Source organism: Chiloscyllium plagiosum, unplaced genomic scaffold (genome assembly GCF_037043375.1).
Source record: "Chiloscyllium plagiosum isolate Xiang-an unplaced genomic scaffold, Cpla_swu_hap1 HiC_scaffold_35, whole genome shotgun sequence".
Taxonomy (NCBI): domain Eukaryota; kingdom Metazoa; phylum Chordata; class Chondrichthyes; order Orectolobiformes; family Hemiscylliidae; genus Chiloscyllium; species Chiloscyllium plagiosum.
In genome coordinates, this window is record NW_028270173.1 from 9,364,954 (window position 1) to 9,381,157 (window position 16,204).

At 52.1% G+C, this 16,204-nt stretch overlaps 1 protein-coding gene across 1 annotated transcript in view; it reads left to right on the top strand.

Annotated features, from left to right (window-relative positions):
• Nucleotides 1–16,204, top strand: part of LOC122541561 (lymphotoxin-alpha-like) — a 141,871-nt gene that overhangs the window by 73,650 nt on the left and 52,017 nt on the right. Inside the window, exons 2-3 of the mRNA XM_087978835.1 lie at nucleotides 9,341–9,377; nucleotides 13,805–13,873. Coding sequence (XP_087834961.1) covers nucleotides 9,341–9,377; nucleotides 13,805–13,873 — 106 coding nt within the window. The remainder of the gene's footprint in view (nucleotides 1–9,340; nucleotides 9,378–13,804; nucleotides 13,874–16,204) is intronic.

Below are 16,204 nucleotides of genomic sequence, written 5' to 3' on the forward strand. Positions count from 1 at the left end.
GGCTGTTTCCGGGGACTGGGCTGTTTTCGGGTCTGGGCTGTTTTAGGGACTGGGCTGTTTCCGGGGACTGGGCTGTTTCCGGGGACTGGGCTGTTTCCGGGGACTGGGCTGTTTTAGGGACTGGGCTGTTTTAGGGACTGGGCTGTTTTAGGGACTGGGCTGTTTCCGGGGACTGGGCTGTTTTAGGGACTGGGCTGTTTCCGGGGACTGGGCTGATTTAGGGACTGGGCTGATTTAGGGACTGTGCTGTTTCCGGGGACTGTGCTGTTTCCGGGGACTGTGCTGTTTCCGGGGACTGTGCTGTTTCCGGGGACTCGGCTGATTTAGGGACTGGGCTGATTTAGGGACTGGGCTGATTCCGGGGAATGTGCTGTTTTAGGGACTGGGCTGTTTTAGGGACTGGGCTGTTTTAGGGACTGTGCTGTTTCCGGGGACTGGGCTGTTTTAGGGACTGGCCTGATTTAGGGACTGGCCTGATTTAGGGACTGGCCTGATTCCGGGGAATGGGCTGTTTTAGGGACTGGGCTGTTTTAGGGACTGGGCTGATTTAGGGACTGGGCTGATTTAGGGACTGGGCTGTTTTAGGGACTGGGCTGATTTAGGGACTGGGCTGATTTAGGGACTGGGCTGTTTTAGGGACTGGGCTGTTTTAGGGACTGGGCTGTTTCCGGGGAATGGGCTGTTTCCGGGGACTGGGCTGATTTAGGGACTGGGCTGATTTAGGGACTGGGCTGTTTCCGGGGAATGGGCTGTTTTAGGGACTGGGCTGTTTCCGGGGACTGGGCTGTTTTAGGGACTGGGCTGTTTCCGGGGACTGGGCTGTTTCCGGGCCCTGGGCTGTTTCCGGGGACTGGGCTGTTTCCGGGGACTGGGCTGTTTCTGGGGACTGGGCTGTTTCTGGGGACTGGGCTGTTTCTGGGGACTGGGCTGTTTTAGGGACTGGGCTGATTTAGGGACTGGGCTGTTTCCGGGGACTGGGCTGTTTTAGGGACTGGGCTGTTTCCGGGGACTGGGCTGTTTTAGGGACTGGGCTGATTTAGGGACTGGGCTGTTTCCGGAGACTGGGCTGTTTTAGGGACTGGCCTGTTTTAGGGACTGGGCTGTTTTAGGGACTGGGCTGTTTTAGGGACTGGGCTGTTTCCGGGGACTGGGCTGTTTTAGGGACTGGCTGTTTTAGGGACTGGGCTGTTTCCGGGGACTGGGCTGTTTCCGGGGACTGGGCTGTTTCCGGGGACTGGGCTGTTTTAGGGACTGGGCTGTTTCCGGGGACTGGGCTGTTTCCGGGGACTGGGCTGTTTTAGGGACTGGGCTGATTTAGGGACTGGGCTGTTTCCGGGGACTGGGCTGTTTCCGGGGACTGGGCTGTTTTAGGGACTGGGCTGATTTAGGGACTGGGCTGTTTCCGGGGACTGGGCTGATTTAGGGACTGGGCTGTTTCCGGGGACTGGGCTGATTTAGGGACTGGGCTGTTTCCGGGGACTGGGCTGTTTTAGGGACTGGGCTGATTTAGGGACTGGGCTGATTTAGGGACTGGGCTGATTCCGGGGACTGGGCTGTTTCCGGGGTCTGGGCTGTTTCCGGGGACTGGGCTGTTTCCGGGGACTGGGCTGTTTTAGTGACTGGGCTGTTTCCGGGGACTGGGCTGTTTTAGGGACTGGGCTGTTTTAGGGACTGGGCTGTTTTAGGGACTGGGCTGTTTTAGGGACTGGGCTGATTTAGGGACTGGGCTGTTTTAGGGACTGGGCTGTTTTAGGGACTGGGCTGATTTAAGGACTGGGCTGTTTCCGGGGAATGGGCTGTTTTAGGGACTGGGCTGATTTAGGGACTGGGCTGATTTAGGGACTGGGCTGTTTTAGGGACTGGGCTGTTTTAGGGACTGGGCTGATTTAAGGACTGGGCTGTTTCCGTGGAATGGGCTGTTTCCGTGGAATGGGCTGTTTCCGGGGAATGGGCTGTTTCCGGGGACTGGGCTGTTTCCGGGGACTGGGCTGTTTCCGGGACTGGGCTGTTTCCGGGACTGGGCTGTTTTAGGGACTGGGCTGTTTCCGGGGACTGGGCTGTTTCCGGGGACTGGGCTGTTTCCGGGGACTGGGCTGTTTCCGGGACTGGGCTGTTTTAGGGACTGGGCTGTTTTAGGGACTGGGCTGTTTTAGGGACTGGGCTGTTTCCGGGGACTGGGCTGTTTTAGTGACTGGGCTGTTTTAGGGACTGGGCTGTTTTAGGGACTGGGCTGATTTGGGGACTTGGCTGTTTCCGGGGACTGGGCTGATTTAGGGACTGGGCTGTTTTGGGGACTGGGCTGTTTTGGGGACTGGGCTGTTTTAGGGACTGGGCTGATTTAGGGACTGGGCTGTTTCCGGGGACTGGGCTGTTTTAGGGACTGGGCTGTTTTAGGGACTGGGCTGTTTCCGGGACTGGGCTGTTTCAGGGACTGGGCTGTTTTTGGGACTGGGCTGTTTCCAGGGCTGGGCCGTTTTAGGGATAGGGCTGTATTACGGTTCGGGCTGTTTTAGGGAACGGGCTATTTTAGGGACCAGTCTGTTTTAGAGAATGGATCTGCTCCTTGGATGCTGCCTGAACTGCTGTGCTCTTCCAGCACCACTAATCCAGATATCTGGTTTCCAGCATCTGCAGTCATTGCTCTTACCTGTTTTAGGGACTGGGCTGTGTCCGGGGACTGGGCTGTGTCCGGGGACTGGGCTGTTTTAGTGACTAACCAGTCCCTATAACAGCCCAGTCCCCGGAAACAGCCCCGGTAACAGTCCGGGCCCCGGAAATAATCGGAATTTATCCCTGGAAAATCTATCAAAGGTTCTGCAAACTTCACAATATTGGAGCTGGAGACACGATCACAGACACAGGCATCTCTATCCCTGCGTGTCCCAGCTCTCCCTGTACTCCTCTATGGATCCGAGCACAGGTCTGTCCACATCTCCGGGAGGGAAAATGATGCATAAATCATACAGTCAGCTTGCAGCATATCATGGAACGGGCAGCAGTGTCTCGTTTACTCATTCATTAGCGGGGCAAGCGTGTCACTGGCTGGGTCAACGTTTGTTGCCCATCCCTCATTCCCCAGAGGGCAGTTCGAGTCGACCACTGTTGGACTGTAGTCACATGCTTCCCGGCCTGGCATGGCGACCTCCCGGCCTGGCATGGTGACCTCCCGGCCTGGCATGGTGACCTCCCAGCCTGGCATGGCGACCTCCCGGCCTGGCATGGTGACCTCCCAGCCTGGCATGGCGACCTCCCGGCCTGGCATGGCGACCTCCCGGCCTGGCATGGTGACCTCCCAGCCTGGCATGGCGACCTCCCGGCCTGGCATGGCGACCTCCCAGCCTGGCATGGCAACCTCCCAGCCTGGCATGATGAGCCCCCAGCCTGCCATAGCAATCTCCCGGCCTGGCATGGCAAACTCCCGGCCTGGCATGGCGACCTCCCGGCCTGGCATGGCGACGTCCCGGCCTGGCATGGTGACCTCCCAGCCTGGCATGGCAACCTCCCAGCCTGGCATGGCGACCTCCCGGCCTGGCGTGATGAGCCCCCAGCCTGCCATAGCAATCTCCCGGCCTGGCATGGCAAACTCCCGGCCTGGCATGGCGACCTCCCGGCCTGGCATGGTGACCTCCCGGCCTGGTGTAGCAGCTTCCCAGGGCTTCCTCTCGGCCTGGCCTGTCAGCCCCTGGTATGGTGCCCTTCAGCCCGGCAGGGTAGTCTGAAGTGATTTCCCAGCACCATGATCCTCAGGGTGAAACCTAGTTCCAGGGCCTGGTGGAGAGTGGGCACTAGGTGCCAGTCTGATCTGGGTTGGAAGTCCACTGTTCTGGACACTTTATTTTGGCAATGTTGTACATTTTATTTCTCTATTTTTCTAAGATCTTGTCACTAAAGAGCTGCTCCCAGGTACCTTTAGTACCTAAGATGGTGCAGGAAGTACTTTTCACTGCATTCATGGAGTATCTATGGCAATAAAGTGAATTTCTTCATTCACATGTAGGCAAGACCAGGGTAAGATGGCAGTTTCCTTCCCCAACGGGCATTATCAAACCAGTTGGTGTTTTCCCAACATCAATTTATGGTTATCATTAGTCTCTTAATTCCAGACTTTTTTTTGAATTCAAATTCTACCAACTGCTGTGGCAGGATTTGAACCTGGGTCCCTGGGGCATTATCTGGATTAGCAGCCCAACAAGAATACTGTTCGGCCATTGCTGTCCGTGCCCCCCCAGAGCTAGCACCTGTACCTCTGAGCTGCACCGTCACATGAGAACGGCCTCATTAATAAAGGAGGTCCCAGCCTGTCCCTCGGGATTGGTTCCGAGGCTTGCCCCTATAGTAATTAGGTCAACGTCCAGTTAGCAGGATGCAATTCTGCCAGGACAGAGGTGTGGCACATTGGCACACCGTGGGGGGGGAGGGGAGAGCTGGCCTGAAAGGCATCCGGTCAAACACAGGAAAGGAAACCTCCTGCTGATGCCAGCCCCCCCACCCCCCCCCCCAGTCTGATGAATCAGTGCTCTTCCATACTAAACACCACCTGGAGGGCAGACTGATTGCAGTTGAGGAATCCTGCGGTGATCCTCAAATCCCGGCTCCCCAAAGCCTGTCCACAAGGCCCGAGGCAGCAGGTGATGGAATACTCCCCACTTGCCTGGAGGGATGCAGGAAGAAACTCTATGCCATCCAGGCCAAAGAACCCCTTGCTTGATTGGCACCACACCCGCAAACATCCATCTCTCCCTCCACCACTGATGCCCAGCAGCAATGCCCTGTAGAAATTCCCCGAAGCTCCTTAGACAACACCTTTCAAACCAACGGAGAAGGGCAGCAGATATAAGGGAATGCCAGCCCCTTACTCTCCAGATGGCAGACCACGCTGCCTTCACAGAATGCCCATGGTGCAGAAAGTACCATCCTGTCTGGGCTGGCTCAGGGCAGTTTGTTATTTTGCTGATCTCCTGCCTTCTCCCCCATTTCTGTCACCGTCCAGCACTCTCTTGAGTGCCTCAGTAGACCCTGCTCGTGCCACACTAGCCTGCTGTACGTTCCATACCCCAACTACTCATGGTGTGAAACCGTTTCGCTTCACCTTGCGGGTACCTCTTTGAAACCGTTGTCCCCTGGGTCTTGATCCACTCACAAGCGGAAACGATATCTCTCCACCTGCTCTGACCAGGGCCCGTCATGATTTTGAAATTGTCTATCAGATCTTGGAATCCCATCACTGTACTGAAACTCCGTAATAGCACCACAGGAGTAGGGGAGGGTGGTGGCCTGGTGATATTGTCACGGGACTGCTCATCCAGCATTCCAGGTAATATTCCGGGAATCCTGGTTCAAGTCCCACCAATGACGGATAGTGCAATTTGAGTCCAGTAGAAATTAAGAGTCTATTGGTGACCATGAAGACATTGCTGGGCTTGAATCTCCATCTGGCTCACTCACGTGAGGGACACTGCCCATCCGTCCCTGGTCTGGCCTACATGTGACTCCAGGCCTACAGAGATGTGGCTGTACTCCTAACTGTACCTCTAGGTATTTAGGGATGGGGCAATAAATACTGATCCAGCTAGCGATGCCCTCATCCTGTGAGTGAATAACGAACAAGCCCCTATAAGGACAGCAATTGTGTCTGAACACAGCTCACTGTCACTTTCCCCAAGGCATCTGGGGAATGGGCTACGTCCCACAAAGAGTTTTCCTTTTAGAAAAGCCTTCAACCCCTTGACTTTCTCGAGTTGTAATCTGGGTTGACTATCTCCAGTTGCGACAGGAGGTGCCAGTGTTAAGGATGTACCCAGCAATCAGTTGTGTTCAGGAGTAACATTGCTGCATTGTTCAGTTCATTCAAACAGTCAGAACAGAAGCAATTTTTAACGTGTTCCTCAATCACGCTGTGTCTGCCTCGTTCCTCCAGTGTCTCGATGCTTCAGTCCGTACTGGCTCTGCTTCTGTAACGCCAACCCCTCGATGTTTCTCTCTCACGGCTCCTCATCTTTTCTTGAGTTTGTACAATCTCAGTGGGCTTTGTTCTTCTCAGGTTGAAGGCGAATGATACTTACTCTGTGGGAACATTGGAAGTCACGTTGTGGCTGTACAGGACACTGCTAGACCACTCTTGCAACACTGCATGCAATTCTGGTCTCCCTGCTATAGGATCATTGTGAAACTTGAAAGGGTTCAGAAAAGATTAACAAGGAAGTTGCCAGGGTTGGAGGGTTTGAGTATAGGGAGAGGCTGAACAGGCTGGGGCTGTTTTCCCTGGAGCGTCGGAGGCTGAGGGGTGACCTTATACAAGTTTATAAAACCATGAGGGGCATGGAGAGGATAAATAGACAAAGTATTTTCCCTGGGGTGGGGGAGTCCAAAACTAAAGGGCATAGGTTTAAGGTGAGAGGGGAAAGGTTTTAAAGTGATTTAACAGAGAACTTTCTCACGCAGACGGTGGTGTGTGTCTGGAGTGAGCTGCCAGAGGAAGTGGTGGAGTCTGGTGCAATTGCAACATTTAAAAGGCATTTGGATGGGTATATGAATAGGAAGGGTTTGGAGGGATATGGGCCAAGTGCTGGGAAATGGGACCAGATTAATTTCGGATATCTGGTCAGTATGGACGAGTTGGACCGAAGGGTCTGTTTCTGCCCTGTCCATCGGCAGTGCTAATTCTCCCCTGTACAGGAACAGGTGAAACATTGTCTGTGATTTGAATTCATGTTGTTGTGACCCAATAAGGGACCAGCAACTTTTTGTTTAATGTAGATGAAGTTTCGAATCTCACCAACCCACTGGAAGAACAAGGGCAAACAATGCCAACATTTCAAACAAATTAAATAAACATCACTGAAGTCAAAAAGGTAATTCTGCCCTCAATATCTATTAGTCAAATGTGCAGAATTAACCTGAGGTAATTCAGGATCACCAGTGATTGTATGGAGCAGGTACTAGCAGGAGCGACCCCATGGATTTCTGAACAGTTCACCCTGAAGTCAGTAACCACTGCGAGTCACAATACCTTGTTAAATTGCTGTCTTCCTCAGGAGAGATTTCAAATCTTTATTTTCAAAGATCTAGCCTCTGAATTCCCTCAAAATCCATTTTCATTGTTCATCTCCCAATGGTTCAATCTCTTCTCCCGAGACTGCGTTCCGTTGGGATTCAAAACCTTGCCCTCCTCCCTCTGGTTACCTATGTGATTGTGGCTCTTTCTCAAACCTACAGATTCATTAATCACACCCCCCCACCCCCACTACCGCCTCCAAACTCCAGTCTCTCTGAGCTATAAATGGCTCAAAACGGTCGCTTTTGTATGCTCTCCTGCACGGAATCCGCTTCCCAATGCTTCTCCTGAGTTTGAACTGCACCAAACGACTCCCATCATTTCCCCTAGAGCGGAATCCCACAGCGGTCCAAACTGCAACCATAAACCTCCACTAGAAAAACAAACGACCCAGATCATTAAAAACCAGGAGCCTTCTGAAATTCCGTGTGGACCGTTTTCCTCGACATGACATTTAGTGGATAATGAATACACTGTTGCAAAACTTGATAGGGTTGAGAAAAGATTTACAAAGATGTTGCCAGGGTTGGAGGATCTGAGCTATAGGGAGAGGCTGAACAGGCTGGGGCTGTTTTCCCTGGAGCATCAGCAGCTGAGGGGTGACTTTATAGAGGTTTATAAAATCATGAGGGGCATGGATAGGGTAAATAGACAAAGTCTTTTCCCTGGGGTCGGGGAGTCCAGAACTAGAGAGCATAGGTTTAGGGTGAGAGGGGAAAGATATAAAAGAGACCTAAGGGGCAACTTTTTCACACAGAGGGTGGTACGTGTATGGAATGAGCTGCCAGAGGATGTGGTGGAGGCTGGTACAGTTGCAACATTTAAAAGGCATCTGGATGGGTATATGAATAGGAAGGGTTTGGAGGGATATGGGCCGGGAGCTGGCAGGTGGGACAAGATTGGGTTAGGATATCTGGTTGGCATGGACGGGTTGGACCGAAGGGTCTGTATCCATGCTGTATATCTCTATGGTTCTATGACTCTGAAGTCAATGTGGCTCCAACTGATTCAGGGTAATGGCCTTCAGGTTTGCTGTGGTATTTTTGCCATGCTTGGGGGTGAAACGTTATTCCTAATGGATGCTTAATGATATATCCTCAAATTTGGATACTTGGACTGTGCCCTCGGGATTTATGAGACATGTGAAGGTCAGAGGTTACTTGCAGTGAGAATGCATCAAATAACTGACCAAGTTAGAAATTGGAGATGTACAAAAATGGGGAGAGAAACTCACTGGCTCACAGGGAAGGAGTGAACCAGGTAGGAGAATTGGGTGGCCCAGTGGCTCAGTGGTTAGCACTGCTGCCTCACAGCACCAGGGACCCAGGTTCAATTCCCACCTCCGGCAACTGTCCATGTGGAGTTTGCACATTGAACATATAGAACATAGGAAGTCCAGAACAGGCCCTTTGGCCCACGATGTTGTGTCGAGGTTTAATCCTAATGTAAAATATAAAAACTTAACCTACACACCCCTCAACTCACTGCTATCCATGTGCATGTCCAGCAGTCACTTAAATGTCCCCAATGACTCTGCTTCCACCACCACCGCTGGCTACGCATTCCATACATTCACAACTCTCTGTGTAAGGAACCTACCTCTGACATCTCCTCTATACCTTCCTCCTATCTTCAAACAATGACCTTTCATACCAGTCAATCCTGCCCTGGGGACAAGTCTCTGGCTGTTGACTCTATCTATTCCTGTCATCATCTTGTATACCTCTCCCTGTGTCTGTGTAAGTGTGCTCCAGTTTCATTCCCAATCCAAAGATATGGAGGTTAGGATGGATTGGCCATGCTAAATTGCCCATAGTGTTCAGGGATGTGTCGGTTAGGTGCATTAGTCAGGGGGAAATGTAGAGTAATAGGGGAATGGGTCTGGGCGGGATACTCTTCAGGGGGTCAGTGTGACCTTGTTGGGCCAAATGGCCTGTTTCCACACTGTGGGGATTCTAGAAGGAGTGATACACTGGATGAACAGTGACAGGAAGTGGATTTGCAATAAAGTTTCAAGGAGACAAGCAGGAATTTGATTTGTTTCCTGCAGGCCTGTAGTGTCCTGCCAATAACACAGAGAGTGGGTGGCACATGCTGCCAGCCGTAGTAGTACAGGCAGATACAGTACATTCGGGACATTTCAGCTACTCTTGGATAGGATGAGAGTAAAATCGGATGGTATGTAGGTTAGTTTGATCTTCGAGTAGGACAAAAGGTCGGTCTGACACTGAGGGCCGAATGGCCTGTACTGTTCTACGTTCTAACACAGTATTCTTGTTTCCCCAGGACTGTAAGACTGATGCAGCAAACAAACAGCATGAAAGTAAGTGCTTTCTCTCTCCCTCTCTCCCTGTCTGTCTGTACTCATGTCTCATTGACCAATGACGGGACGTTACTCAGTAAAATAAAGACTCTCGTGCTGTCCTTTCTCCCCCCTGGGACTGGGCCTTCTGAAGAACTTTACCAATGATAACAAGATAGATTTCCTTGTGACAGTGTTGCTGGAAGTGTAATGCTTATAGATGAAGGGAATGAATAAAACCGAGAGCCAGAAACACTTTGTAGCTAAAGCAAAGGATAGACCAGGCTACTTTCAAATTGGCAGAAATAATGGATGTAACAGAGGTTAAACTGACTGAGGTTAAAGATACCCAGGGTATTAAAATGTAAAAGGATAGAAAGAACACAATGCATTCTCCCTGACATTTATAGTCGATTCCCTACAGTGTGGAAACAGGCCCTTCGGCCCAACACATGCCCCAGGTTTACCCCTGACTAATGCACCTAACACTTTGGGCAATTTACCTGACCTACACACCTTTGGATTGTGGGAAGAAGCAGAGGATACACACGGAGAATGTGCAAACTCCTCACAGGCAGTTGCCCGAGGCAGGAATTGAACCCAGTTTGCTGGCTCTGTAAGGCAGCAGTGCTAACCACTGAGCCACTACGCCACCCAAAGGGGCTTCTCACCCATCGCCTTAAACAGTCAGCCATAACTACGGCAACCAGGCCCAAATTCATTTTTGGAAGGCAGAGATCATGCATCATAGCTTTACAAACAGAGGGCCATGGGAAATAGGAGCAGGAGAAGGCCATTTGGCCCATTAACCTCGATCATGGCTAAGCTGCTACCTCAATCCCCTCATATCCCAGATGGTGCTGATATCAAGAAATCAGTTTACTTTTGTCTCGAGAGAACGTGCTTAATGAGGAATCCTTCACAGCTTTCCGGAATTCCAAAACCTCTCAGGTTTCTGAGTGGAGAAGTTCCTCCTCACCTCAGTCCTAACCGGATTGGGATCTGAGCCAGAGACCCTCAGGGAATTTCATATTCTCCAAGGAGATGACTTTAGAGAGTACAGGCCCAGTCTCCCGAGTTTCTAAAGAAGGTCACTGTTGAAATAAAGGATGGATTGGGTTGTCGTCTTCCAAAATTCAGGATCAGTCCCGGCAGAGTGGCTGCATGTTATGTAATTTTTTTCAATTCATTTCAGTGACTTGGCCGTCGCTGGCTGGGCCCAGCATTGATAGCCCATCCCTATTTCCCCTTGAGAAGGTGGTGGTGAGCTGCCGCCTTGTATCGCTGCAGTCCACTCGCTGGGGGTTGACCCACAATGCCGGTAGGGAGGGAATTCCAGGATTTGGACCCATCGACTGTGAAGGAATAGAGATATATTTCCGAGTCAGGGTGGTGAGTGGCTTGGAGGGGAGCTTGTGTGTTCCCAAGTACCTGCTGCCCCTGTCCTTCCAGTTGGAAGTGGTGGTGGGTTTGGAAGGTGCTGTCTCAGGATATTTGGTGAATTTCTGTAGGACATGAATTGATAAAATACAGGGAAATGTTTGTGTACAAAGTGACCTGGTGTCCGCTGGAAGCAAGCTTGTTAGGAAGGGAACAGATATCTGCTACATGGGCTGGGTACAGACGCAACAATGTCTTCCTCAACTGCACAGAGTGAGACCACACCGTGGAGTATTGCATGTGCAGTGTTGGTCTCCTGACCCAAGCAAAGATACAGTTGCTAAGAGGGAGCTCTGTGTAGCTTCACCAGACTGGTCCCTGGGTTGGTGGGTCTGACGGGACTGAGCCTTTATTCCCCGGGGGTTTGAAAGTGGGAATCTCATTGAGAACCAGAACCTCTTGTGACAGGCCTTGGACAGGCCGGGTACAAAGGGGTGAGACGATGTGCCTCCTTACACAAGGGTCTGTTACCCTTGGCCTTTCTTTCAGAGAGTTTGTAAAAAAACACAGACTCCCAAAAGTCAAAAGTGAAGGGTTTTAGGGCCAATTTGCTCATAGCTAACAGAAACTGCATGGGAAAAACAGGCTTTCAATGTTTAAACAAAACAATGAGAGGGGCGTAGCTAGCGTTCCCAGCTCGGCTTTACTCTGGCTTGGTTTGGATTTGGCACATTAGTGTTTCTGAAACTGCTGGATCCAAAGAAGCAGTCCCATGCTGGTTCTCTCTCCCTCTCTAACATCTCTCCTGTCAGACCCTGTGTTTGATTTTACCCTTTTGTGCCCAAGGGGGTGTATATGGGGATTATTGCAATTATTGGGAACAGCGTCATTGAGTTGGGATGGATTTTCGGAGAGGTGAAGTTATTCAGTACCCCTTTTGTTTGCGTTTCATTGTGTTTCATTGGAAATAAATTCAGTTTTGTTTAAAATGGAGTGGTTTGACCAGCTGTACCTCTCCTGAAATATCCGCCTTCCACCGGATTAAAACCACCAGCAGTGATAGAGTCTGGGCTACTTTCTTGAAATGTATTGAGGGCAGGGGCTCTGGCCTGGTCCATCCCACGGGGGCATATCTCCTTCACCAGGGTGTCCAGAGCAAGGTGGCACAGAGCTGAGGAGAAATGTCTTCACTCAGAGGCTAGTGACCTGGAGGCACTGAGCATGTTCGAGAAAGAAATCAATAGATTTCCAGAGGTTTGGAGGAGTCTGGGGAGAGGGTGGGAATATGGCGGTGAGTTAGAGGATCAGCTGTCACCACGTTTAATAGAGGAGTCGGCTCAATGGGCCGAAAGGCCTCCTTCTGCTCCCATTGTCTGCGTCCCTATGCCCCCCCAAACTAAATAATTGATCCAGGTTCTCAACAATTGGAAGGCAAGCTACCTTGCTTCACCTCACTGGCCAGAGCCCGCCAGTGTGAGAAGGACTCACTTAAACAATCCTCAATCTTACGCACTCCAGTGTTCCTCCCCAAACTCTGGTGGAGAACTTATCAAAATCTTTCTGAAAATCCAAGCACAAACCTCCCATTGACTCCCCATCTCAGCTGCTCTGTTCCTAATACCAGAAAACTCCAAAAGGTTTGTCAAACATGATCTCCCCTGCTTAGGCCCACGCTGTCCCTACTCTGTATGACAATGAATGACTTGGTGTTCAGTTATCACAATGCTGTTCCCTCTCCTCCTTTCTTAAATAGTGGGGTAACATTTATAAACATTCCAATCTATCGGAACCACATCCGAATCTGTGGAACTTTGAACAGTAACCACTGGAGTATCCTAAATCTCTATGACCACTTCCTTCAACACCCTGGGATTTTGACCACTGGGCCCTGGGGACTTATTAAATCCAAACAGGTTTTTTTTTTCACTAAAACTAATTTCTTTTATGTCCTTAATCTCCACAGCCCCTTGGTTCTTTCATATTTCTGAAAGTTCTTTGCATCTTTCTCCAGGAAGACAGCAACAAACTATTTGTATGCATTCTCTTCTGTTAATCTTGACATTTGGTGAGCTGAGGAGGGATTTCTACAGCCAGAGAGTGGTGACTCTGTGGAATTCATTACCACAGGGGGCAGTCGTCGGAAAATCATTGAGTGTATTTAAGAGGGAGACAGACAGGTTCGCGATTTGTAAGGGGATCAAGAGTTTGTGGAGAATGGCGTTGAGATACCTAACAGAATCAAGAGTGTGTTGCTGGAAAAGCACAGCAGGTCAGGCAGCATCCGAGGAGCAGGAGAATCGACATTTCAGACATAAGCCCTTCATCAGTAAATGCCCGAAACGTCGATTCTCCTGCTCCTCGGATGCTGCCTGACCTGCTGCGCTTTTCCAGCAACACACTCTCCTCTCTGATCTCCAGCATCTGCAGTCCTCCCTTTCTCCTCCTTGAGAAACATATCAGCCCGGATTGAATGGCTGAACGGACTCAATAGAGGGGCAGAATGGCGTAATTCTGCTGTTCTGGGTCTGATGGAGCGGCCCGGGGATCATGTGAGGTGTACAGTCCCTGGTATGAAATGCTGACAAAATTACAAGGAGGAAACACAACTGATCAGATAGTGTTCCCTGCGGTTTAGAAGATTAGGGGTAATTTGATAGGAATTTTCATAACAGAACAATGAAGCCAGATTAGAGGGGGAATCGATTTCTGCGTGGGAAGCCGGGTATGACACACCATTAGTGCCAGAACTTAGAGGAGCGAAATACTCAAAACTGCATCCAGTTCCTGAGTAGCTAAGGTTGGTGACACAATGTGAATGGCAATTGATGCTCAGTCGAGCGTAAACGTCAAATATGAGGGATAGATTTCAATGAATTAATTGCATTAAAAGATGTTGGCCATAGGTGGATATATGCAACTAGCTCAGAGATCTGTCCCAATCTCCTTTATGGGTAGAACAGTTGGGAGGGCTGAATGGCCTCCTCCAGTTTCTAATGCTGGCATTGTTTGGGGGCAGAGCCGCGTAATGATCAGTTTTCTGAGAGAGTGACCATATTGTTTTCATTCAGGGCTACCCAACGACACGATCCTGGAGTCAAACCCCTCCCCTCCACCCAGCAGTAGGTCTTACATTAAGGGTAAGTCCTGTTTCAATTATTCAACTTCACAAACCTCATGTTTCGCCATCAGGCATTGTCTCCCTGTGGGACTGTGGGTCAGACAATGTCTCCCTGTGGGACTGTGGGTCAGACAATGTCTCCCTGTGGGACTGTGGGTCAGACACTGTCTCCCTGTGGGACTGTGGGTCAGACAATGTCTCCCTGTGGGACTGGGTGGGGACAGTGTGTCAGACAATGTCTCCCTGTGGGACTGGGTGGGGACAGTGTGTCAGACAATGTCTCCCTGTGGGACTGGATGGGGAGAGTGGGTCAGATACTGTCTCCCTGTGGGACTGGGTGGGACAGTGGGTCAGACACTGTCTCCTTGTGGGACTGGGTTGGGAAAGTGGGTCAGACACTGTCTCCTTGTGGGACTGGGGTTGGGACAGTGGGTCAGATACTGTCTCCCTATGGGACTGGGTGGGACAGTAGGTCAGACACTGTCGCTCTGTGGGACGGGGTGGGGACAGTGGGTCAGACACTGTCTCCTTGTGCGACTGGGTGGGGATAGTGGGTCAGACACTATCTCCCTGTGGGACTTGGTGGGGACAGTGGGTCAGACACTGTCTCCCTGTGGGACTGGGGGGTTGGGACAGTGGGTCAGGCACTGTCTCCCTGTGGGACTGGGTGGGGACAGTGGGTCAGAAACTGTCTCCCTGTGGGACTTGGTGGGGACAGTGGGTCAGACACTGTCTTCCTGTGGGACTGGGTGGGACAGTGCGTCAGACACTGTCTCCCTGTGGGACTTGGTGGGGACACTGGGTCAGACACTGTCGTCCTGTGGGACTGGGTGGGTCAGCAGGTCAGACACTGTCTCCCTGTGGGACTGGGTGGGACAGTGCGTCAGACACTGTCTCCCTGTGGGACTGGGTGGGACAGTGGGTCAGAAACTGTCTCCCTGTGGGACTGGGTGGGGACAGTGGGTCAGATACTGTCTCCCTGTGGGACTGGGTGGGGACAGTGGGTCAGACACTGTCTCCCTGTGGGACTGGGTGGGGAGAGTGGGTCAGACACTGTCTCCCTGTGGGACTGGGTGGGGACAGTGGGTCAGACACTGTCTCCCTGTGGGACTGGGTGGGGACAGAGGGTCAGACACAGTCTCCCTGTGGGACTTGGTGGGGACAGTGGGTCAGACGCTGTCTCCCTGTGGGACTGGGTGGGGACAGTGGGTCAGACGCTGTCTCCCTGTGGGACTGGGTGGGGAGAGTGGGTCAGACACTGTCTCCCTGTGGGACTGGGTGGGGAGAGTGGGTCAGACACTGTCTCCCTGTGGGACTGGGTGGGGACAGTGGGTCAGACACTGTCTCCCTTTGGACTGGGTGGGACAGTAGGTCAGACACTGTCTCTCTGTGGGACTGGGTGGGGACAGTGGGTCAGACACTGTCTCCTTGTGGGACTGGGTGGGGAGAGTGGGTCAGACACTGTCTCCTTGTGGGACTGGGTGGGGAGAGTGGGTCAGACACTGTCTCCCTGTGGGACTGGGTGGGGACAGTGTGTCAGACACTGTCTCCCTGTGGGACTGGGTGGGGACAGTGTGTCAGACACTGTCTCCCTGTGGGACTGGGTTGGGACAGTGGGTCAGACACTGTCTCCCTGTGGGACTGGGTGGGACAGCAGGTCAGACACTGTCTCCCTGTGGGACTGGATGGGAACAGTGGGTCAGACACTGCCTCCCTGTGGGACTGGGTGGGACAGCAGGTCAGACACTGTCTCCCTGTGGGACTGGGTGGGAACAGTGGGTCAGACACTGTCTCACTGTGGGATTGGGGTTGGGACAGTGGGTCAGACACTGTCTCCCTGTGGGATTGGGGTTGGGACAGTGGGTCAGACACTGTCTCCCTGTGGGACTGGGTGGGGATAGTGGGTCAGACACTGTCTCCCTGTGGGACTGGGTGGGACTGCAGGTCAGACACTGTCTCCCTGTCGGACTGGGTGGGGAGAGTGGGTCAGACACTGTCTCCCTGTGGGACTGGGTGGGGACGGTGGGTCAGACACTGTCTCCCTGTGGGACTGGGTGGGGACGGTGGGTCAGACACTGTCTCCCTGTGGGACTTGGTGGGGACAGTGGGTCAGACGCTGTCTCCCTGTGGGACTGGGTGGGGAGAGTGGGTCAGACACTGTCTCCCTGTGGGACTGGATGGGGACGGTGGGTCAGACACTGTCTCCCTGTGGGACTGGGTGGGGAGAGTGGGTCAGAAACTGTCTCCCTGTGGGACTGGGTGGGGAGAGTGGGTCAGACATTGTCTCCCTGTGGGACTGGGTGGGGACAGTGGGTCAGACACTGTCTCCCTGTGGGACTGGTTGGGGACA